We start from the raw sequence: 23,186 nt of genomic DNA, 5'->3' as shown, positions 1-23,186 counted from the left end.
CGATCAGCTGGTTTGTTTATAAGCTGACATAAGAGCGATCCATTGATGAATCGCCGCTTTAAAAGACTCCAAATGGAAATGGGCGTTTTTTAAATTTCAGTACCGATTGAAATTGAATTCCGATGTAAGGACAACCCAGATATTCCTTTTTAATATATAACTAAATAACATTAACACATGCTGCTTTTGAAGCTACGTGTATAATCAGACAATTATTCAATGACTTTTAATGGCAGTTCCACTGTTCCAAGTAACAAATGAATCAATAAATACTTTTATTCATTAAAGGCTCATTAAATTGATCAAATGTCGCACTGAAGACTGCTGCAGGTGTTTTAACTAATTGAACTAATATAAGATACAGTTTGTGACGATATGCTAACCTTGGATTAGTAATGTAATGTATTTTTTTATTTAATGCCATATCAGCAACCAAGGCTATTTTCATGGCAGGAATCTTTCAACAATAAATATACAATTTAAAAATCAACAAACAAAAAAACAAATTAAATAAGATTTTTTGTGTTAATACATGATAAAAATTCTAAAATCTTTTCTGTTTTCACTTTGTTAAAAATGTCCTTCAAAGAGTTCATTTCATAAAAAAGGCTTCTGGAATTAGTAAAAGCAGGACAGTCCAGTAAGGGTAGGGTTTTCACCTTGGAGCAAAAAACCATGTGGTATTCTCGTATGCCCAATACGACATCTGGTAAAAACTACTTGATCAAATCGATTGTTAAAATGTCTTTAAATTCTGTGTGAAATTTCAGGTTGGATTTCATGTAATTTATTGTTTTCTAATGCATCCCATTCCTTTTGCCACTTGTTTAAAATGCAAGCGTTGATAAAAGGTTTCATCTCTGATGGAGGAATTTGGCATTTGATCACTACTTGCTTCAAAGCATCTTTAGCAGCTGCATCAGCTCGCTCATTGCCTGAAAGTCCAACATGTCCTGGAACCCAGCAAAAAATGATGTGATAAAACTGATTTTGTGCTAACCTTGGATTAAAAATAGTAGATATTCTGACTTAGTAATATTAATATAATATAGCAATATTGGCATTATAGTATACTGATTATTTTTAAATATCTAGGTAACAACAACAACTTTTTCCCCATTGAACACAATATATTTCAATATTTTGGAACAGTAAATATGTCAAAATAATTAAAATAAATCATTGATTCTTCATTCGTTTCAAAAGCACAGATTTCTTTACTTGAAAATGCATCTTTGAATATCTTTCTTTTCATTGGATATAAATAAGGCAGTGAAAAACACTGTTCGGGTCCAAAGCATGCTTGGATGAAGTTACAAGTCTTTAACAAGTAAAAAATCTGTATATATATTGCAGGAACGATATAACAGAAAAGATTTGCGGTTTAGAAAAAAAACTGACTTTTTCAAACCACAGTAAACCTTGAAAACGGTTATCATCCCATCCCTATTATGTGCTTTTTTTAAATCATAAAACATCATTAGCTTAAATATAGGATAATAAAACGCAAGTAGTCTTCATGTGAAGAGCATTATTTGTATGCTGTGCTGCCTATATGTAGTGAGCTCCAGATGGTGGCATAGTTTAGTTACCCATATAGACATTCATTGATCACACTGAACAGAGAATTCCATGTCCAAATACACAATTTACAAGAGCACAGGATGGAAAATGTGACAGAAGGTCTGCTTCAATGACATTCTCATTACTCTTGTTCCTTCACAACTCTGTTCTAAAATCCCATAATGTAAATATTTAAAAACTGGCCCTTGCTATTAAAAAAAATATTGCTCCTAACAAACTCCTAAGTGAGAGTTTGCATACATCAGTGCTGAGAATCACAAAAACTGCTTTTGGATATAAGTCAAAAGATGAAGGCATAGAAATTGCTTTACAATTATGTAAAGTATATAATGTATGAGCAGATGTGCAAAGAATATTGTGAATATTACAGGAAAAAATGGAGGCTACAAAATAAAGTTTACTTTCTATAATTAACAATTTGCTTAATTCATTTGCATTAAGTTTGTATGCTTGGGTTTAATGTCATCACAGCTTCTATCTGCATTTTTATGTTTAGAAAAAGTGTACAGGAGATATAGATTAAATTAAGATTTTACCATTGAATTTTTAAAAAAAATCTAAAACAGACAAAAAGATTTGCATGGCTCTTCAGTCACCCATAAAAAAAACATAATTGAGCAATTCCAGAATCATGGATGTGACAATTGTAGTAAAAACTCAAACCATAAATTCACATAGAAAGTATATGTTAACATAATATCGAAACATCTGTTTATATTTTCCAAAACAACTAACCACAGCGTTATGGGAACAGAAAAATATCAATCTGTAAATACATTTTAAATTTTAAAAGAAGAAAATAAACATGCATTAAATGTTAACATGCAAAAAAAGTCAGCAGAGTTTACAGTATAACATACTACTACTAACTGTACAACCCAAAAGAAGTAATGTTAATCAAAGAGATAAGAGTTGGCTCAGTATGAAACAAAAATTATTGATTTCATTTTATTTGACATTTTTGAGAGAAAAGCTTTATTATGGATAAGATGCCTCTCCGTTATGGATGTGACAGATGTAAAATTGCTACTTGTGTGACTTTGGTAAATCAAATATAATAGTTTGAAAACATTGACAGAGACATTTCTGAGTATTTTTAAAGTACTGTAAAATACTTACACAAAAAAAAATGTAGAAACTGTATGTCTATTTTGGTAAAAACCTATTTTTTATGGGAAGGTTGATATTTGCATGGAATTGCTCAATTATCCAGCACTTAAAGAAATTGCTTTGAAATTTATACTAATCCAAAAACATGATATGCTACTAACCATCATGTCAAAAACACTATCACCCCAGTATTGATTGCACCAAAACAGTTATGATTGCAATGTACCAAAAAGCATATAAAATACGAATTATTTACAGATTACAAACTGACTGAAATTTTAGACAAAAATAAAAACAAAAAATAATCTAAAGGTAATGTTTAGACTTACAATATGCTTCAAACAGCATGTCAAGATTTCACTTCAAAGTGGTTACAATCAGCTAAGTGTCGTCTATTTTCACAATATAGGTCTACGTTTACAAGACTAAATGATTTGAATTTTATCCGCGTTGTTTTGAACAGTGCTGTCAGCTGCTTCACTCGCATTCATTATTGACAGAGCAAAGTTTCCCCAATGATCATGTAACTTGAATACTACCTACCTACACGCTCAAATCACTGCACACAGAAGTTCAAGCCCTCCAAAAGTAGCCACCGCTTAGTTTAAAGCCTCACCTACGAGTGTCATAAACTTTTATAGTTAATCTGAACACGGACAAGCCGCGGTTGTTTGTACGTACTTAGCGCTGAGCCTCAACAGATGATCAACAACCACCGCACACACATACACACACTTCCAGCCTCCCCAACTCCACAAACACATACAATGCGTACTCCTTCGCCGCTCACCTGTACGTAGTTACTTTCGCAGTACTCGGCGACTCTGTCAAGGTTGGTGAAACTGTCCAACAACGCTCTGCGACCCGCTGGAATTTCCTCCTCCAGCAGCATCTGCAGCTCCGCCATCTTTACATCTCCCTCTCTCTCCCTCCACGCGCAACTAGCGACAGGAAGTACCGCCGCTTCACCTCCCCGTTGAGTTTGGGGAAAGCAGGGAAGCGCGTCTACCAATCCTACTATGGCGAAAAGTTGAAATATAATATAATATAATATAATATAATATAATATAATATAATATAATGTAATGTAATGTAATGTAATATAATATAATATGATAAAATATAATATAATATTATATAATATAATATAATTAATATAATATAATATAATATAATATAATATAATATAATATAATATAATATAATTAATATAATATAATTAATATAATATAATATAATATAATATAATATAATATAATATAATATAATATAATATAATATAATTAATATAATATAATATAATATTAGGATTATTATACATCATGCAATCAAAAATGGCTGATCACTCAAATTACTTTTGTTGCTTGTTTAAACTACTTATTTAAAATAAGTTGAAACAACACAATTCTTAAGTTGTTTTTGGGACAACCTAATTATTTTATGTTGAACCTACTTAAATTTGAGAAAACAATTAAGTTGATGTGATCAATTTGTTGTGGAACTATGAAGCATGCTCAATAAACTCATTTCATTCTGATTAATAGTGCTGATTTTTAAGGTCTTTAGCTCATCAAGTTGCATTTGTTTGTTCAAAAGAGAGTGAAAAGATAAATATTATATCAATATAAAGGTGTCAATAGTGAAAACTTTGTTTTAAAATGTAATTTATTTGTTTGATTTGATCATTATTTACAATGTCACATGATCTGTTAGAAAACAAACATCCAAACAATTTGATGAATGTTTTTGCAGATCAACATTTTCATTTATTTGTATTTTATATAGATGTTCAAAAATTACAAAAGAACATCATCTATCTATCTATCTATCTATCTATCTATCTATCTATCTATCTATCTATCTATCTATCTATCTATCTATCTATCTGTCTGTCTGTCTGTCTGTCTGTCTGTCTGTCTGTCTGTCTGTCTGTCTGTCTGTCTGTCCGTCCGTCCGTCCGTCCGTCCGTCCGTCCGTCCGTCCGTCCATCCATCCATCCATCCATCCATCCATCCATCCAGTCTGTCTGTCTGTCTGAAATGTATTATCATCATTATGGTCATGGTTTACACCTCTCTCTCTCTCTCTCTCTCTCTCTCTCTCTCTCTCTCTCTCTCTCTCTCTCTCTCTCTCTCTCAATTCCATTTAATGTTGTCAGTGGCTTTGGTGTATTTCTCACATTATTTACATTTGCAAAACGGTTGATACATTTCTCAAAACAATTATTACAAACTGCAAAACCTATTTGATAACCTGCAAAAGTAAGTCACTTGCTCAAAATGGATAGCTCATTCCCCAAAAGCAAGTATTCACGTCAATGAAAGTGTCAGTGTCATCAAGATGAAAAGTCCTGCCACCATTGTTTATGAACATGATAGTCAAATGTCTTTGTCATGTTTTCATTATGAGAGTTTACTCTGTAAATATTTTCCAATGCTGAATAAGTCAGATTTTGGTGACACTTCCTGAAAATGCTCAAGACAGCACTAGATACTATTTGCACAGCCATTAGAAAACTACAGTAAAGATGTAGAGATGTAAAGATGCATCACTGCATTTAGTGAGGTATGTGAGTGCAAGACACTGAATATGAATGTTTAATATTTTTACTGCATATGCTTTTTGTAATTCTAATTTATTCACACCATTGTGCGAAAGAATAAATACACCCTTATTTACAACAAACATAAACTTTCATTGAGTAGACCTGTGCACAACTGTAAACAATATTGCAGTATACTGAACAGCATGCATAGGTCTGTAAATCGTTCATAAAATTGTTAAATTTGGAAGACATTTTCAAGGAATTCTTTTTTAAACAAATTTTGCTTTACAGATTTTGACAACTAGTTCAACATTTTTGTATGTCAGGACTCAAGTAATGAAATGAGGACTATTAGTTTTATGTGGAATGACTATTCAGCGTTTACAAGTTTAGTTAATTTTGACTGACATGACATAAGCAAATTATAATTTTACAAACAGCAGACAGAGTGTTGTATTAAAGCAATTGATGCATGTCCAAAAGCATTTGCAATTTGTTGGAAGGAATGAGAATCTGCTACTATGATCTCACGGCAATTCGTAACATTTTGATGTAGTGGCTAATTCGTATGAATTCGTACGATCTAATTAGTGCGATTTGCTCACCCCCAAATGACGATTGGGTTTAGGGGTGGGGTTAGGTGCCACGCCTCCTTTTTAAATTCGTACAATTTCGTACGACTGAACTCCTGCGAATTCGTACGAATTAGCCACTATACTGGCAAAACCTAAAATACTTACGTTTTCTCGTGAGATCAGGCTGGATGTCCACAAATGACTAATTGTTTTGAGAAATGCATTAATTGTTGTGCAAATGTAAATAGTGTTGTGAGAAATGCCAAAGTCAAAGTAAATGTTACAAATGAATTGCCAAATCATTTATAGAGTTTACATAAAAAGTAACATATATAATAAAAAACAGTACACACAATAGATAGCAGTAAAAAAAAGTGTGTGTGTGTGTGTAAATATAAATAATATAATATTTATTATATCACATTTATGGTGGCTTGAGAAAATCATCTCTCTCTCTCTCTCTGTCTCTCTGGCAAATCAGAGTTAGTGATTTATGAGACGTTAGTGATTAATGAAAGACCATTTAACTTTGTCATCACAGGAATTAATTTAATTATGACATTTTAAAAAGATAGAAAAAACAGCTTGTTTGAGTTTTAATACCATTTTACAATTGTACTGTATTTTGCAATGCTTAATCAAATATTTAAAAATCTCTAAAACGATGAATCAAAATGTCAGGTTTCATATGGCTGAAGAGCTTTAGCACTAATCATGACATAATAATAGCGCAATATGTATGCTAATACTATAAACAAAAGTAGGCCTAGTTATCTTATTTACCGCATACTTTTTGGCTATTATTTTTTCCTTATATTTTTCTTATGTTTCTTGATTTACTTGTTGTAGTTCTATTGTTTAGATTATGTTATATAAATCAGTGGTTCTCAAATTTTTTTTCATCAAGTACCGCCTCAGAAAAAAATTGTCTCTCCAAGTACCACCAAAATGAGCAGAATTGAAATACAGTAGTGTAGTAGGCCCAGTAAAGCAGCTACAACTCTGCACAGTTAAAAAAAAAACATGGCAAATTACCTTAGAAATATAGGCTATGTGTAATATATGGCATACTATATACATCATTTTTGATAAATTTTGAAATATATGTAGCATGTACATGTAATATTTCATTCCTCCGCGTACCACTAGAAGGAAGCCCGCGTACCACTAGTGGTACACGTACCACAGTTTGAGAACCACTGATATAAATGAAGGCAAACTCATTGTTTCTGCAATTTAATTGTGTCACAATTCAACCCTGTAAAAGTCTTCAGCTGAATGAAATACTTTTGTCTCGCATTCCTTTGTAAACAGCGCCCCCTGTGGTGTCACAACAATACAGCTTTCTCCATGAGTTCACTTTACATTATATTTTTCCTTTTTAAAACGACAGTAAAGCACGCCATACATGGATTTGTGTTTGCATATATTGTATACTGTTTTGTGTGTGTTTGTTTCTGTGTGTGATGTGAGAGATAGAGAGACTTTTGTTTTATTAGAAATATTAATTGTTTATCACACCGCTGGACTGTTAGGTGAACGGCTAAAACAGCCAAAAAAAGCTAAAAATGCTAAATGTTAATTGTCTGTATCAAATTAAATATACAAAATTGATTTTTATATATATATATATATATATATGTCGAACATTGGATGCTAGAAAATGGTTCAAATATCTTTTGTGACAATAACCTGCCAAAAACATTTTGTATTTTATAGAATTTTTATATTATCTGATATATTATATATAAACATTTCTAAAAAGAAAAGTTGATACTGAAATGCATAACACATTAAATTACTTAAAGCTATTTCAAAATTGCAATTAATTAGTATTTTGACCGATTCACTCACTTTGGTTTTTAAATAATCTTTCACTATATTTTGGTATATAACTCGTTGCACTAGTTGACATTATAGTAAATGTCTTCTGAAATCGTGCTGGGGAAAAATATGATGTAATTTTATCATGATGTACGTATTAATCGGTCATTAATTTTCCTTCGGCTTACTCCGTTTTTTCATCAGGGGTCGCCACAGCAGAATGAACCGCCAACTTATTCAGCATGCTTTTTTACACAGCGGATGCCCTTTCAGCTGCAACCCAGTACTTGGAAACATCCATACACTCACTCATACGCATACACTACGGACAATTTAGTTCATCCAATTTACCTATAGCGCATGTCTTTAGACTTGTGGGGTAAACCGGAGCACCCGGAGGAAACCCATGCGAACACGGGGAGAACATGCAAACTCCACACAGAAATGCCAACTGACCCACCCGGGACTCGAACCAGCAACCTTCTTGACGTGAGGTGACAGTGCTAACTACTGAGCCACCGTGTCGCCCTATGAAATATTAACAGGATTAAACAACTGACCACTTTGACCCCTTCACAGCTTATACCAACAACATAAGATCAAAAACAAAATGAATCAGCCAACTTAACAAAAACGTTTATTAATATATTTTTACACAATCTTTACCTATATAACAAGCTCAATAATAAAGTAATATACAAAAGGTTTACCTTACAACATTTAGCACAAAACAAAGTTTAATGTTAATTTCTGACCGCTAATAAATCTTGCAGCAGTCTCTCAGGCTGCCAGCTCATGTTTGTCATCATGACGTGGATATTCCTCCACCTCCATCGCCATTAAAAACTCTAGCAGGAAAGAGAAACATTAGTACTTATGCTGCAAAGTAAACTTATAAAATAACTGACTGCTGACAGAGATAAAATACACATGCACATTAGTCTTCAATAACATAATATACTGGGATAATGAAGATGCATAACATTATTATTGGGTTGGTATGAAGTAGGATGTGATCCTGGATAAATGTTTTTTTTTTTTTTGGAGGATGCCATTTTGTTTTGAAATAGTTTTTTTCTGTTTATTACAGTAAAGGGAGTTAGTTTACATTGATGTAGTTTTGTTTCTTTTTCTTTTCAGATTAGCAAGAAATTATCTTAGGAGTTTTTTGTTTTTTACTTTTAGTTTTTTTACATTTGATATATGTAAATAAACTTCTCTTTCTTGATTTAATCTTGTTGTTTGTAAGTCTCTAGCCATTCTGTTTGAGGAGATTAGTTCTCTCTTTTTTCCAGCTGTTTCACATCATCCATCACCAATCATTTGTTTTCTGTTGCGGTCACATCCCAAGACCTAAAAAGATTGTAACAATACCTAAAAATAACTATAAATTATTTATAGTTATAAAATATATTCATTCATTTATTCATTCATTCATTCATTCATTCATTTTCTTTTTGGCTTAGTCCCTTTATTAATCTGGAATCGCCACAGCGGAATGAACCGTCAACTTATCCAGCATAAGTTTTACGCAGCGGATGCCCTTTCAGCTGCAACCCATTATTGGGGAACACCCATACACGCTCATTCACACAATTTTAGTTTTCCCAAATTACATGTACCGCATGTTTTTGGACTTGTGAGGAAAACCAGATCACCCAGAAGAAACCCACGCAAATGCAGGGAAAACATGCAAACTCCACACAGAAATGTCAACTGACCCAGCCAAGGCTCAACCAACCAGCGACCTTCTTGCAGTGAGGCGACAGCACTACCTACTGCGCCACCGCGTCACCGTTTTAACCCCTTCAGATCCTGCGTCTATTACAATGGACATCACATGACATCCCATTTTTCTGAAATTTGGAACATAATTCAGATCTGAAGGGGTTAAAATATGGTTAACTATAAATTATTACCAAAATCAGAGGGGATTGGGACGTATCTTTTAATCTGATTGTCTCATTGAAATGTTGATCCAGGAAGATGTCCCAGTTGGTGAAATAACACTAACCTTCCGACAGTTTTAAGTAAAGCTCTATTTGTAAACTTTGTTTAACTAAATTAAAACTACTTTGCATAGCATTTATTATTCTAAGGCGATGTTAATTTCTATTTAATGTTTTGTATTTAATGTATTTAATAATGTAGTATTAAATGTATCTAATAACTAATAAAGCACATAAACATTTACTGATGAGACCTTATTGTAAACGTATCAGGTTTTTTTTTTTCCATCTTTTTAAACTTGGAATATTTTTGTTTAATTAAAGTAAAAACTTTTATCACACAAAAAGACTGTTTAGGTAAACTGCAGAAAAAAAAGCTGACCAGTTACAAGATCGGTTGAAGACAAAATGCCCCATTTTATTATATGCATCCAATTAAGTATAAAAAATATCTATGTATGAAGGTATATAATATATGAGTTCAGATGCAGATGTCTCAGCCGTCTGTCTGTAAGTTCAGTATTTTCACCTTTATGGCAAATAATAGGTTCTTTTCATTCCCTTTAAAGTGAAATAACTGAACATAAACATATAAGGCTGATAAAATTGCTCATTTTGAATTATTAGCCCCCCTGTTTAAAATTTCTATATAATGGAGAGAAGTTTATTTAACACATTTCTAAACATAATAGTTTTAATAACTTGTTTCTGATAACTGATTTTTTTTTTTTTGTCATGAAGACAGTAAATAATAATTGACTAGATTTTTTCAAGACACTTCTATACAGCTTAAAGTGACATTTAAAGGCTTAACTAAGTTAATTAGGTTAACTAGGCAGGTTAGGGTAATTAGGAAAGCTATTGTATAATGATGGTTTGTTCTGTAGACTATCGATAAACAAATTAGCTTAAAGGGGCTAATAATTTTGTCCTTAAAATTGTGTTTAAAAAATTAAAAACTGCTTTTATTCTAGCCAAAATAAATCAAATTCTCCAGGAGAAAAAATATTATCAGACATACTGTGAAAATTTCTTTGCTATATATATATATATATATATATATATATATATATATATATATATATATATATATATATATATATATATATATATATAATTACACTAGCAAAGTATAGCATATCAAAATGAAAATTTTTGATGGCCTTTAAATAGCTTTTTTATTATATTTTGATATATATCAACGCTTTTTGAATTGAATGCCTTTTAAGTGCGTATCTTCTGTAAATCATAGGGAAAAACATTTAATTTGTTTTTAACACATTTGTTTACTCTGAACCTGTACACAGTATAGGCAATTCACAAAAATGTACAGGTTTTTTTTTTTTTTGGTATGATACCTGTTAAAGTAACCCTTTTTTTGCATCTTACATCAATATAGTGACAATACCATATATCTATATGAAAGATCATTGCAACAAAAAAAGTGAAACCATCACTAACACAAACATGCCTACCTTCAGTGTAGTCCATGTCTGGCCGTGTAGCGACAAACACCCAGGCCAAACCAACCAGCAGAGCCACGACCAGGTTCACCACGATCCAGGGCTGCAGAATCTGATGTTCTAAACCTGGAGGCCTAAACAAGTGAAGTATGTAACTGATAAGTATACTTACTAGTTAATTTTGCTTTATAGATTTTATTACAAAACACTGTAAGTGACTGAAAACTCACCAAAGTGTTTCATTGGCTGTGGGGTAGAGATGTATACGATCACTGGTCATCTGTTGGCTTAGAGACAGGATTAGTGCAGCAAAGTATACTGAGAGGAAAAAAAGAAATAATAAGTATTGTCATTATTATTCATTCATTCATTCATTTTCTTTTCAGCTTAGTCCTTTTATTAATCTGGGGTCGCCACAGCCGGCTGAGGCTCAAACCAGCAACATTCTTGCTGTGAGGCGACAGCACTACCTACTGCGCCACCGCATCGCCCCAATTATTTTTATAATTGCAAAAATACGATTGGCATGTATAGTATTAAACTCTAGCTTAATTGGCTGTTTCATGTATATTTCGAATTGGATGATGTTAAAGACAAATGGAAAACATGACAAAATACACATATAAGTGAATAATAGCATGTTGTTGTGGGCATACTTTGCATAAGTGCATTGTTTTGCATGTTGTTTCTTCTGAATGCACTGTTCATCTGAATTTCACACCAAATGCAGTGTGAAAGGGTCATTAGGTTTTGTGTTTACAGATTTCGACTCACAGAAAGAAGCAAGAGCGGCTGGATCAAGAGTGAGAAATCCTCGAAGAGCCATGGAGGCTTTAGCCAGATTTACCCTGATGTGAAGAAGGCACAGACAACTCTCTCTAAATATTTTTTTGTGAACCACATCTTCAAACAAAAGTCAAACATATACACACTGGATAGTTCTATGACATTTTCTCATTTGTTTTGACCTGAGCACAGGTATTCCTTAACTGGAATGTAAGCAGAATTTTAAAAAAATTTATTAGTCAAACAAACTTTAATACAAGTGATGAATTTTTTATTTTATTTAATTTTTTTGCCAGTTTTCATCTGGGCTGTTGCTGGTAAAGTTTGCCAGCAAAGTTTAATACAATCTATAAAATATGATACACCCTCATTTCCTTTTTTGACATTGACATTTAAAAAAAAATAAATTATAGAGCTCTGGCAAAAAAAAAGTTTGAGAAATTGATTTAGCGTCAGTTCTGACATTTTATTACAGTGTTCTCAACCACGTTCCTGGAGGATCACCAGCTCTGCAGATTTCCCTTGTCTCCTTAACCAAACACATCTGATTCAGATCATCAGCTCATTAACAGTGACTGAAGGACCTGTAATGAGTGTGACATGTAAAACATACAGTGTTGTTGGTCCTTCAGCAACATGGTTGAGAAAACACTGCTCTATTGGACCGATTTTACCAACAGGTGGCACTGTATGCTTTACAAACACGGAGAACATACAAACTCCACACAGAAATTCTTGCTGTGAGGCGGCAGTGCTAACCAATGAGCCACCGTGGCACCTCGATTCCTTACAAATGAACCCAAAATAATAATTAATAAAATACAGTTTAATCAAATTACAAGTCGTCACCTTAGAATTATAAGGTTCTATCTGACATTTTTCTCAAAATTGAGTTATTGACATATTCTTATTAAATGACAACTTATTTACATTATGGGATGTTTTTTTAATAAGTTGTTTACATTTTAAAACTTTTTATTTAAAACAAATGTTACACACATACTGTTTGCTATGAAATGCAAAAACTTTAAAGCTCATTATCTCAAAACCATTCATAATAATAACAATAATAATTCCTTACATTTATATAGCCCTTTTCTAGACACTCAAAGCGCTTTACACATAGGGGGAATCTCCTTATCCACCACCAGTGTGCAGCATCCACCTGGATGACGCGACGGCAGCCATTTTGTGCCAGACCGCACACCACACACCAGCTGATTGGTGGAGAGGAGACAGAGTGATGAAGCCAATTATAATATGGGGAGGGTTTGGAGGCCATGATGGACAGAGGCCAGTGGGCAAATTTGGCCAGGATGCCGGGGTTAAACCCCTACTCTTTTTCAAAAGACACCCTGGGATTTTTAATAACCACACAGAATTAAAACCATTCAGAATGCAGATAGAACCTTATAATTTCAAGGTGAGGAAGTATGTTCATAGTGAGCTGTTCACATTTTTCTCATGACATAAAAGCCAACTTGCATGACTCTCGATGCAATTCATACAGGATATATTGCACTGCGGAGTGAAAAAAATCATGGCCATCAAGTGCTCAAAACTGAAAATTAAAAGTAAGGCTCAGACCTTTGCTGGTGTTTTAGCTTAACTACATGTTTATAGGCTGTATTACCAAAAATATCATATTTTTATGGTAATGGTGACATAAAATATGATGATAGACATTCAAAGCTTAATGTTAATATCTCAATAGAAGATTTGAATGTAAATATGACGTGAAAATATGCAAAAACAGTCAGAATGAATGCTATGGTAATTCTAACAGTTATAGAATTCTAGTTCCACTGAGCCTACTCTCATGTCCGTGTTAACACAGAGTGAAGCGAGTGCATTGATATCCATTTTTGCCAATCACATACATTTTTGTTGAGCTCCTGAACACGGTGGCCATTCTGCTCATGCTGATTTGCTCACTTATTGGCTGCGCTATTCACTACATCTGACCGCATGTGACGTTGAGTCGGCCGACTTGTCTGGAATATTTAGCATGCTAGATATTGGATTTTTGTCTGCGAGGTGTCGGTGATGCGTCAGCGAGCCTTTGATGCGTTGTTCAGTAGTTCACACATAAAGACAGCCAAGAGCAGAGCATAGCAGATTATATCTCGATCACAGCCCGATCAGTGGGCGAGCTCATTCATTTTCTAATTGGGCTCAAATCAGGCTTAAAATCCTGTAGTGTGAACTAGGCTTACTGTAAGTGCCCTTTGCAATAAAGGATTTTAAACAATGCAAGTAATGGACACTTCGGGCCTTGATCTTTTGAGCAGGGAAGTCATTTGGTGTCAAACAGGACGTTCAACTCAGGAGGACTCATCCTTATGCCTTAATCCCTTCAGAGAGATGCAGCATGAGCTGAACACACACACTCTTCCTCGTGAGCATTTAAATGTACAATTAGTGTAAAAAGAAAAAGTGTTTAACTAGCCTAGAGTGCCATCTGCTGTTAAAGACTAAGCTCAGAATCAATTAAAAAGAGATCAGCAATGCTTTTTTACATTGCAGAATCAATGCAGAAACAATTTCTTGAACTGTTTTCATCACAGCTCTAGTTTTTTTTTAACAGGGTTAAAATTGAATAAATATATTTCTTGATTAAAATAAGGTTTTTGATCGATTAGGGGTCGATTAGGTTTTGGACAATTGTACCGTTGTTCCTGCCATTCATTCTCTTGTTCCGTCTAACACACCTGTCGAAGGCTGACACAGTGCTGATGGCCAGCAGGAGGTAGAGCAGAGACTGTGCTGGATAAGCCAGACTGTGGTACTGCTGGAGAAGGTTGGGTAGTGTGGTCATCTGCTCTCCAGCCAACACATACACCACAATAATATTCCACACCGCATATCCAGCCAGAAATCCATGAGAGAAGAGTCCAATGATCCTACAGAGAAAAACATCAGCTTTAGCAGTTGAGCTCTGATACGGAAATCTGGAATCAAGTATCAACATCAAATTGTGCAACATTATATGCTGTGAAAGGGTAAGTTCACACAAAAATGAATGTTCTGTTATTAATTACTCACTCTCATGTCAGTCCAATCCCTGGACACCTTCGTTTGTCTCTTCTTCAAAGAGCTCTCTAGACAGTAATGGTCTCAAGATTGTCGTTTTTACAGTTTTTGGTACACAAAAACTTCTTGGAGATTCACATGAAACGTTCATACAAAGTATTTAGTTCCTTTTCTGGTCTTGGGACTATCTATGGAAGGGTCAGAGAGCTCTAGGATTTCATATAAAATATCCTAATTTGTGTTTTAGAGATAAAGGAAGACCTCAGGGATTTGGAAAGACATCAGGGTTAGTAATTAATAACATAATTTTAGGGTGAACTAACGCTTTAAGCTCCACAAAATGAAGAGTACAGGTCTTTATGAGCATGGACAACACCAAAAAGTAACAGTGGAATGGATTAGTCTCTCAACCAAACTGACCTGAAGCCGCTGTGAACCCTCATGGCCACATCTCGTGTGTTCCACATAGGTCTGACCTCCATGTACTCCTCCAGATGGTCATGGGATAAATCAGTTGCTTGGAAGCGGCCTGCATCAGGGAGCATATCTGATCTTAATTGATTTGCCTCCTTTTTATCAAATACACTAGAATCAAAAGGATTGTCTGGAGTGGACATTTGCGCAATTTTTGCTATTAGTGACCCTGTGGAACATATGGGGAAGAACAAAACACTTAACTTTGCTAATTAACAAAAATACTTGAGAAAATAAATAATCAGGATTTACTATTTCTTTGTCGCTCAAATTGCATTATCCCAAATAAAAGAACTGCACTTACAAACATTTTACACTCTCCAAACACAACAATGCTTGTTCTACATCAACTGAATATTAGCATGATGACATAAATGGTCAATATATTATTTTGGACAACATTTTTGGCCACCTTAACGCAGTGTTTTCCCAAAGTTACAAATTAATGACATTACTATTAAATATTACAAATATAACTTTTTTTACATTGGATATACATTTGCATTTTCACCAAAAACATTGTAATGTATATTTAAATATAAAATAATTTGATAATATGATATGATTTAATATGATATGATATGACGACATGATATAATATGATACGATATATGATATATGACATGACATGATATGATATATGATATGATATAACGACATGATATGATATGATATGATATGATTTGATATGACATGATATGATATATGATATGACATGACATGATATGACATTATGACATGACATGATATATGATATGACATGATATGAAATTATGATATGATATGATATGAAATGATATGATAGGACATGATGACATGATATGATATGATATGACATGATATGAAATTATGATATGATATGATATGATATGATATGACATGATGACATGATATGATATGACATGATACGATACGATATGACATGACGACATGATAAGATATGACATGATATGATTTGATATATGATATGACATGATATGATATGAAAGTATATGACATATGATATGATATAATATGATATGAATTATGATCAGTGATAAAAATCAGTTATTTTAAATAACTATAATTTCCACAATAATTCAAAAGATTAAGCTTTTTGATCCATTTCAGCAGGAAAATCTAAGTGATTTAAAATATAAATAATAGTATGGTCACTACGTCTTCTGCATATTTTAATAAGTGGAAGTGAGAATGAGTGTGTTAGGGTTAGGGTTAGTGTAAGTTGACATGTACTTGCAAAGTTTCTTATAGTCGGTTAAATGTCTGTCGAAGGAGCAGTATCAGTAGATATTAAGCAGTTAGTCTAAAATGAGAAGTAATTGTCATGTAGATGCAATGCAACTTTTTCAAAAAATGTGCAACAGGGACCATTAAAATAAAGTGTTACCTAAAGTAGTTAGATTAAATATACATTTTTTGTATTTAAAATCGCTTTTGTTATTGTTTTGCATAAAGGGGCAAACCCATGAAGAGGAATTACAGCTTGACTACACAAGTGGATGTGACACTCACGGTTCTTTTCCACAAACACTTTTCCAATAGGATGACTGTGACTCAGAGGGGCAGAGAACAGAGAGCGCTGAGATATCGGTGCATGCACATCTGTGATGATGTCATCTTCCTCCACACCGAGCTCATTGTGAGACTGGTTTTCCATCATCTTATTCTTCCTTCAGAATGAAAAAGACGTTACTCAAAAAAATCATCTAAATACAATTGCTATGAGACTTATGCTTTTAGCTATGAAAATACAAAAAGACAAGGTTTCACCCAAAGGGATAGTTCACAAAAAAAATTACATTTACTCAGGGTTTTTTTTTTTAAGAAAGTTAGCTTTTTGTTCAACAAAAAAGATGATATTTTGAAATATGCTGGTAACCTGAATATACTAACTTTTTTCTTACTATGCCGGTCAATGGGTCCAACTTTTTAAATATCTTTTCTCTGTGTTTCTGTTCAACAGAAAAACAAACAAACTATTTTTTGCACTTTTAAGGTGTGTACAGAGAAGGTCAAGGTACTCAAGGATTGGCCAGTCCATTCACAAGCCATGAACATTATTGAGCATGTCTCTGGTAAGATGAAGGAGGAGGCATTGAAGATGAATCCAAAGAATTTTGATGAACTCTGGGAGTCCTGCAAGAACGCTTCCTTTGCCATTCCATATGACTTTATTAATAAGTTATTTGAATTATTGCAGTGATATAGTTTTTTGTTTAACAAAAAAAAAAAAAAAAGATATTTTAAAATATGTTGGTTACCAGAATCTACTGACTTTTTTCTAAATATAGCAGTCAAAGGGTGCACCAATGGTGCAATAGGTTACCAACTTTTTTAACGGTGTTTCTGTTCAACAGAAAAAGAAAATATTTTTGCACTTTTAGGGTGTGTAGACTTTTGTGTGTGAGTGCGTGTGAACGATTTATTTAAGCTAATGTACTTCTCTTTTGCTTCTTACCTTTTCTTCTTGCTTTTTTTGGTGACTTCTTCACCATCTGTAGGGGACTCTTGAACATCTCCATTGGGGTGGTCTTGCTGTTCACCCTCATTTTCTTTTAAAACAATCAAATCAAGAACAATACAGCAATATATTCCATAAAGAAAATGTGACTAAAATCCACATCAATTATTTACCAAAAGTATGTGTCTTCTTTTTCTTCTTCTTCTTCAGTGGTGGATTGTCGTGAGGCTCAGGGGTCAGCGGCTCTCTGCTTTCAGACTGTCTGCGGCTCTCCAGACCCTCCATTTCTATAGCTGGCTCAGGCCCTGCTGTTGTTCAGTGGAAAACATGTGAATGGCTAAGTACACTACCTGACAAAAGTCTTGTCGTCAATCCCAGCTGTAGGAGCTACAAACAATAATTTGATCTTTTGAAAAATTAGCATAAGGTAGATTTATCTGATAAATAATCTGTTGAGCTACATCCCAATCATCACAAATACTGCAGAACACCTATTGGAACCCGCATGGACCCAAGAATCTCACAGAAAGCAGACGTTTTGTGTGTTTGGTAAAGGAAAAATCATGGTTTGGGGTTACATTCAGTATGAGGGTGTGCGAGAGATCTGCAGAGTGGATGGCAACATCAACAGCCAGAGGTATCAAGACATTTGTGCTGCCCATTACATTACAAAACACAGGAGAGGGCAAATTCTTCAGCAGGATAGCACTCCTTCTCAAACTTCAGCCTAAATATCAAAGTTCCTGGAAGTGAAGAAGGTCAAGGTGCTCCAGAATAAGCCAGCCCAGTCACTATACATGAACAGTATTGAGCATTTCTGGGGTAGGATGAACTCTGGGAGTCCTGCAATAACACTTTCTTTGCTATTCCAAATGACTTTATTAATAAGTTATTTAAGTCACTGCATAGATGTATGGATGCAGTCGTCCAAGATCATGGGAGTCATACACAATATTAATTATTTTCCACTGTACCATGACTTTATATTCTATACTGTACATTATTTTTGTTAAGTGACAAGACTTTTGTCTAAGCAAAGTCAGACCTTACAATCCTAATTAAATAATTAAAAATGAAGGCATGATCATATTTTATCTTGGTAAAATAAGTGTAATCTTTGCCTTTCATATAAGCCAAAAAACATTATTTTTTTCATGTAAACAAATATTAGGAAATCTTTATGAACAATCGATAACAAATGAATAAAATGCCAATAAAACGCCAATGTGTTTTGGAGATATCGTTATTGGGCTCCCGGAAATTGCTGTTCTGTACTGTTGAAAATATGTAGAAAGTTTCAATTGGTCTTGAAAACTGTGGAAATCTTTAAGACATTCCAAATGTGCACCATGTATGGTTTTAGGTCAATTATAATCATGGTTATGAGTTATTTTATGAATAATAAATTATTTGTTTAAACATTTTAATTTGAGCTCATATTTGCTTTTGTCAAGTCAAGTCAAGTTTATTTATAAACAAATTTTGAGAGGATCACTTGCTTATGACTGACCAAGCTTGGACCCACATTAGCTAACACTATAATTAAGTCACTATAGTCACTAATTAGTAATTATAAATAACCATAATCTTCATACCCCAGTCATCTTCGTCTTAAAGAATTCCCCATTCCTCCCCTATTCCTCCTCCTTTTTCTTAAATAGGGTGGGACGGTGGCCCAGTGGTTAGCACTGTTAACTCACAGCAAGAACATCACTGGTTCTAATCCTGTCTAGGCTAGCTGATATTTCATGTTCTCCACATGCTTGCATGGGTTTCCCTGGGTTCCCCAGTTTCTCCCCACAGGCCAAAGACATGAGTCATAAGTAAATTAATTAAGCCAAATTGGCACCATATTCAAGTTCTTAGCCCGCAATATTTTTCCTTAAAGCAATTTGTCATTAGCCACAATTAAGCTGGGGAGTTCTCTCCTCTTGCCCTGCGAACGGGAGGATCTTTTGAGCTCAGGGCTCTCTCTCTCTGGACAGCATAGCAAACAAGCTTATAATTAGGCCCGCAGATTTTCTGCAGAATTCCGCAGATTCCACAGAGACAACACAAGTCATGCACTCACATAAAACAGGACAAGAACATGCAGCCAATGAGAGAACTCATTAACCGCATGTTCATGACAACACAAGCATGACACTAAAGCGCACAACAAAAACACGTGACCACAATGTAAACACACAGAGTCACGTGCTTTGACAACAGACGCAAGACACGAGCACACGATAGATAAACACCTTACCGTGCGCTCACACATTTGCAACGCGCATGCTTCATCTCAGCGCCAACCAAAACTGAAACCAACTAGACAGAGGCGCTGAGAGTAAAGCATCGCGATGCTGACAGAACAAACACAAACACTAGTACAAAAGCGCGCGTGTCCGAGGCATGCAGAGCCCGCGCGGCCACATCCAGCGGGTGCGCGCACGCTCTGCGCACACCCACGAAGGAGCGCGCACACGGAGACGCACACAATGACAGAAACAAGTGTTGGACCCAAGGAAACTCGAGCCACAGGACAGGACTAGACATGACTAGTGTCCGGACTCTGCCACCCAAACAAGAATTTACATGAACAGATTGGCAGAACCCTGACAGATCTGATACTCCAACAATTATTCTGCAGATTTTTTCCAAAATTCTCCGCAGAAATAGCAAAAAACGTCCGCAGATTCCGTCTGGCCCTGCTTATAATCAATCAATAGCTAAGTGCGAAATCTTAAATGCTTAAAAGAAAATCACAATCAGTATTGATGTTGTAATCTATATCATATTAACAAAAATGATCACCACTGTATTGAATTACAAAAAAACAAAAAACAAAGTGTTGGCTATCACTTGTCCAAACCTTGGAAAACTTTCTTTATTTTTCATTAATAACAACATTACAGCCTTCTTCCTCAACCAAAAGGGCTTGAAAGCACAATATAAATGACTAAACCTCTTATTTTGTTTTCTCCACATCTCTTAATTGCCTTTATACTTATGCATTTTTATATAGGGAAAAGTACACAGTTCATTAAATCAGTATTAATAATGCTTGATATTTAGTCTAGAACAGATTAAATCCCACCCTGTTAAGATCAAATAATAGATATTAAAACTATTATTACCTTCTGGCTCCTCAACTTCATTGATCTCCTTCTTGATCTTCTTTTTCTTGGGTTTGACGCTTGGCATTTTGTCTGTGTGAAAGGCAGAAATCAGAGAGCCAGCTTTGTCTACAGTGACACAAGTCTAATATAGTAATGAGATTAGAAATCTACAGCGCTCAAGTACAATAGAAACTATTGTCGAGTACAGGCTTTGAAGGTTTACTAAGGCTAACCCAATTTAATTATTTTATTAACTTCCTGTTCAAAGAGGATAACTAACCTGCTCTTGATGTCACACACATGAAAAACGGAACTAAATGAGGGGGAAAAAAGACAAAGAATATGAGAATCATTTCACCTGTTTCAACTGAAGGGTGTAGGTATTGTGTGAGCATTCAGTGTGCATGTTGCTTTAAACTAGCCTCATGCTGGATATACTGCAGCTCTTTACTGAGAAAAGATTACGAGGAGGACAATTAGGTAAACAACACTGAACACTCTGCTAAGATTAATGCTCAACCGGTTAGCACGTCAATGACATTTAAGCTAAATCACGATAAAATGAATAAACAAATAAAATGACATATAGATATAAATAGTAATTGAATAAAATAAATGAATTTAAAATAAAAACACTGGATTGAAACTCTAGTGAGGATATGAGTCTCTGGTTTAAGGTTGAATTTAAAAATGATCACCAATAGTAATTGATAACCATTAATAATAATTGATAAAAACAGAGTAACACTGCAATGGACTAATGAAGCTAAAAAATGCTTCATTTGAAAATATATTGACAAAGAAAGCGGTTATTTAAAGAAATTGAAATAATATTATACAATATTACAGTTTTTATTGTATTTTTGCTCAAATTAATTGGTACACACTTTACAATAATGTTGTATTATTAATGTTAGGCCAGTTAATGTATTTACTAAATTCTACAAAACATTTATTACAGAATTTATTCTTCTTTGTTAATGTTCGTTAATGGAAATAAAATTGATGTTTGTTCATATTAATTCAAAGTGCATTAACTCATATTAAAGCGTATGAATTTGGATTGTAATAATGCCTGATGATCAATAAATGCTGTAAAAGTATTGTCTATTAATTTTTAGTTAATGTTCAATAAACTAATTAACTAAATTTCATTAACTAATGAAACTTTATTGTAAGTGTGACAGGGAGCAAAAGAAATCAGTGATAATCGTGCTTTCAAACTTTTAATTTAAAATGTAAACTAAATATGAAAATAACAAATCTATCAAGAGTTTAAAATAACCCAATATTGAAAGACACTAAGTATATAGCAAAATATAGAATAACAATAAACAAATAATAGTAATAATAATAATAATAATAATAATAGTAATAATAATAATAAATCAAAACCATAACATGCAATATGGTTATTTTAAATTAAAACCTTCTTATGTAAACAATTGCATACACAAAAGAACGATAAATAACTATGTTAAATGACATCAATAGACTGCAGGGAAAGTCCGCTACATGTGGTAAAGTAAACAGGCAGCGCCAACAGCTGTTGGTTATAATTCAAATAACGTATTAATATAAGTTATTAATATTATTATATATCAGTTACCCATAAACAGCACGCTTTAATAACTAATAAATATAAGCTGATAAATATAGCATGATAAGGCGCCGTATCTTACATAGCAGCGTTTATCTTTTCTTCCAACAGGCTACTTCTTCGTCTTTACCTTGAGCACATTATCAATCGTAACTCACGCTGATTATCTTTAAAGACTGATAGTGGATCTGCTATAATCCGGTGTGGCATAATTTACCGTTTGTTTTGCTGTCATTCTTCTCTGGCTGCTGGAGTCTCTGGCGGTGTTGGTGTGAGAGGACGAAAGTCTTGGCTTGGCTGTGCCGTCAGGCGGTCTAATCCTTGGTTTAATCCTCAAACGTGCATCTGCCAAGGAGGAATTAGTGTGGCATAGATCGGTGAGTGAGGACACCCTTAGAGAACCACACATACACAAATAAACAATAAACAAACAAACAAATAAGACATAATCATCAAATTACCGTTAACTTCAGCTCTTATGTGTTCTTAAATATCATACACTTTTATCATCCCCCCCCCCCCACACACACACACACACACACACACACAAAAGCAGTGTACTCGGTTACATTTGAAAACGTCTATAGATTTATTTTGAAAATACAGTACATTGATCTTTCCATATATAAAAGGATTGCATGCTAACATTATATTTGGTGTATATTTTGATGTGAAACAGTA

General features: G+C 34.0%; 2 protein-coding genes across 20 annotated transcripts in view; both read right to left on the bottom strand.

Moving 5' to 3' along the window:
• Positions 1–3,637, bottom strand: part of abi2a (abl-interactor 2a) — a 66,803-nt gene extending 63,166 nt beyond the window's left edge. For 15 of the 16 annotated variants that reach the window (XM_009304512.4, XM_009304514.4, XM_009304515.4 and 12 more), the window contains exon 1: positions 3,485–3,637. In XM_009304512.4, coding sequence (XP_009302787.1) covers positions 3,485–3,601 — 117 coding nt within the window. In that variant the 5' untranslated portion in view covers positions 3,602–3,637. The remainder of the gene's footprint in view (positions 1–3,484) is intronic. The other variant, NM_001076586.2, reaches the window with a different exon arrangement.
• Positions 3,638–8,253: 4,616 nt separating this feature from the next.
• tmem237a (transmembrane protein 237a) lies at positions 8,254–22,806 on the bottom strand. 4 transcript variants are annotated; one of them, NM_001319136.1, is made up of 12 exons: positions 22,723–22,793; positions 21,186–21,218; positions 20,924–20,995; positions 17,978–18,112; positions 17,802–17,895; positions 16,856–17,013; positions 15,290–15,398; positions 14,548–14,739; positions 11,825–11,898; positions 11,281–11,368; positions 11,063–11,184; positions 8,254–8,486 (listed from the first exon to the last, which is right to left on the bottom strand). In NM_001319136.1, the coding sequence occupies exons 2-12, from the start codon at positions 21,205–21,207 to the stop codon at positions 8,419–8,421; spliced, it is 1,134 nt and encodes a 377-aa protein (NP_001306065.1). In that variant the 5' UTR covers positions 21,208–21,218; positions 22,723–22,793; the 3' UTR covers positions 8,254–8,418. The 4 variants fall into 4 exon arrangements, with proteins under 4 accessions (NP_001306065.1, XP_068079490.1, XP_021334361.1 ...); XM_068223389.1 differs by lacking the exon at positions 21,186–21,218 and adding an exon at positions 21,264–21,355 and having other exon boundaries at positions 8,259–8,486; positions 15,290–15,512; positions 22,723–22,806; XM_021478686.2 differs by lacking the exon at positions 21,186–21,218 and adding an exon at positions 21,264–21,355 and having other exon boundaries at positions 8,259–8,486; positions 22,723–22,806.
• Positions 22,807–23,186: the final 380 nt, after the last annotated feature.

The sequence above is a fragment of the Danio rerio genome, chromosome 9 (genome assembly GCF_049306965.1).
Source record: "Danio rerio strain Tuebingen ecotype United States chromosome 9, GRCz12tu, whole genome shotgun sequence".
Classification (NCBI taxonomy): Eukaryota; Metazoa; Chordata; class Actinopteri; order Cypriniformes; family Danionidae; genus Danio; species Danio rerio.
The sequence above is the reverse complement of the archived record's forward strand: the minus strand, read 5'-3'. Positions and strand labels throughout refer to the sequence as shown.

What these genes read in the sequence shown, in the direction of transcription:
- tmem237a (XM_068223389.1), bottom strand. Translation starts at nt 21,300, where the DNA reads ATGCTCACACAATACCTACACCCTTCAGTTGAAACAG. An exon ending in AGTGTTTGTGGAAAAGAACC is followed by an intron (nt 15,513 to 16,855) that starts GTGAGTGTCACA and finishes TATGTTCCACAG; the next exon opens with GGTCACTAATAGCAAAAATT. An exon ending in AGACATGGACTACACTGAAG is followed by an intron (nt 8,487 to 11,062) that starts GTAGGCATGTTT and finishes CTTTCCTGCTAG; the next exon opens with AGTTTTTAATGGCGATGGAG.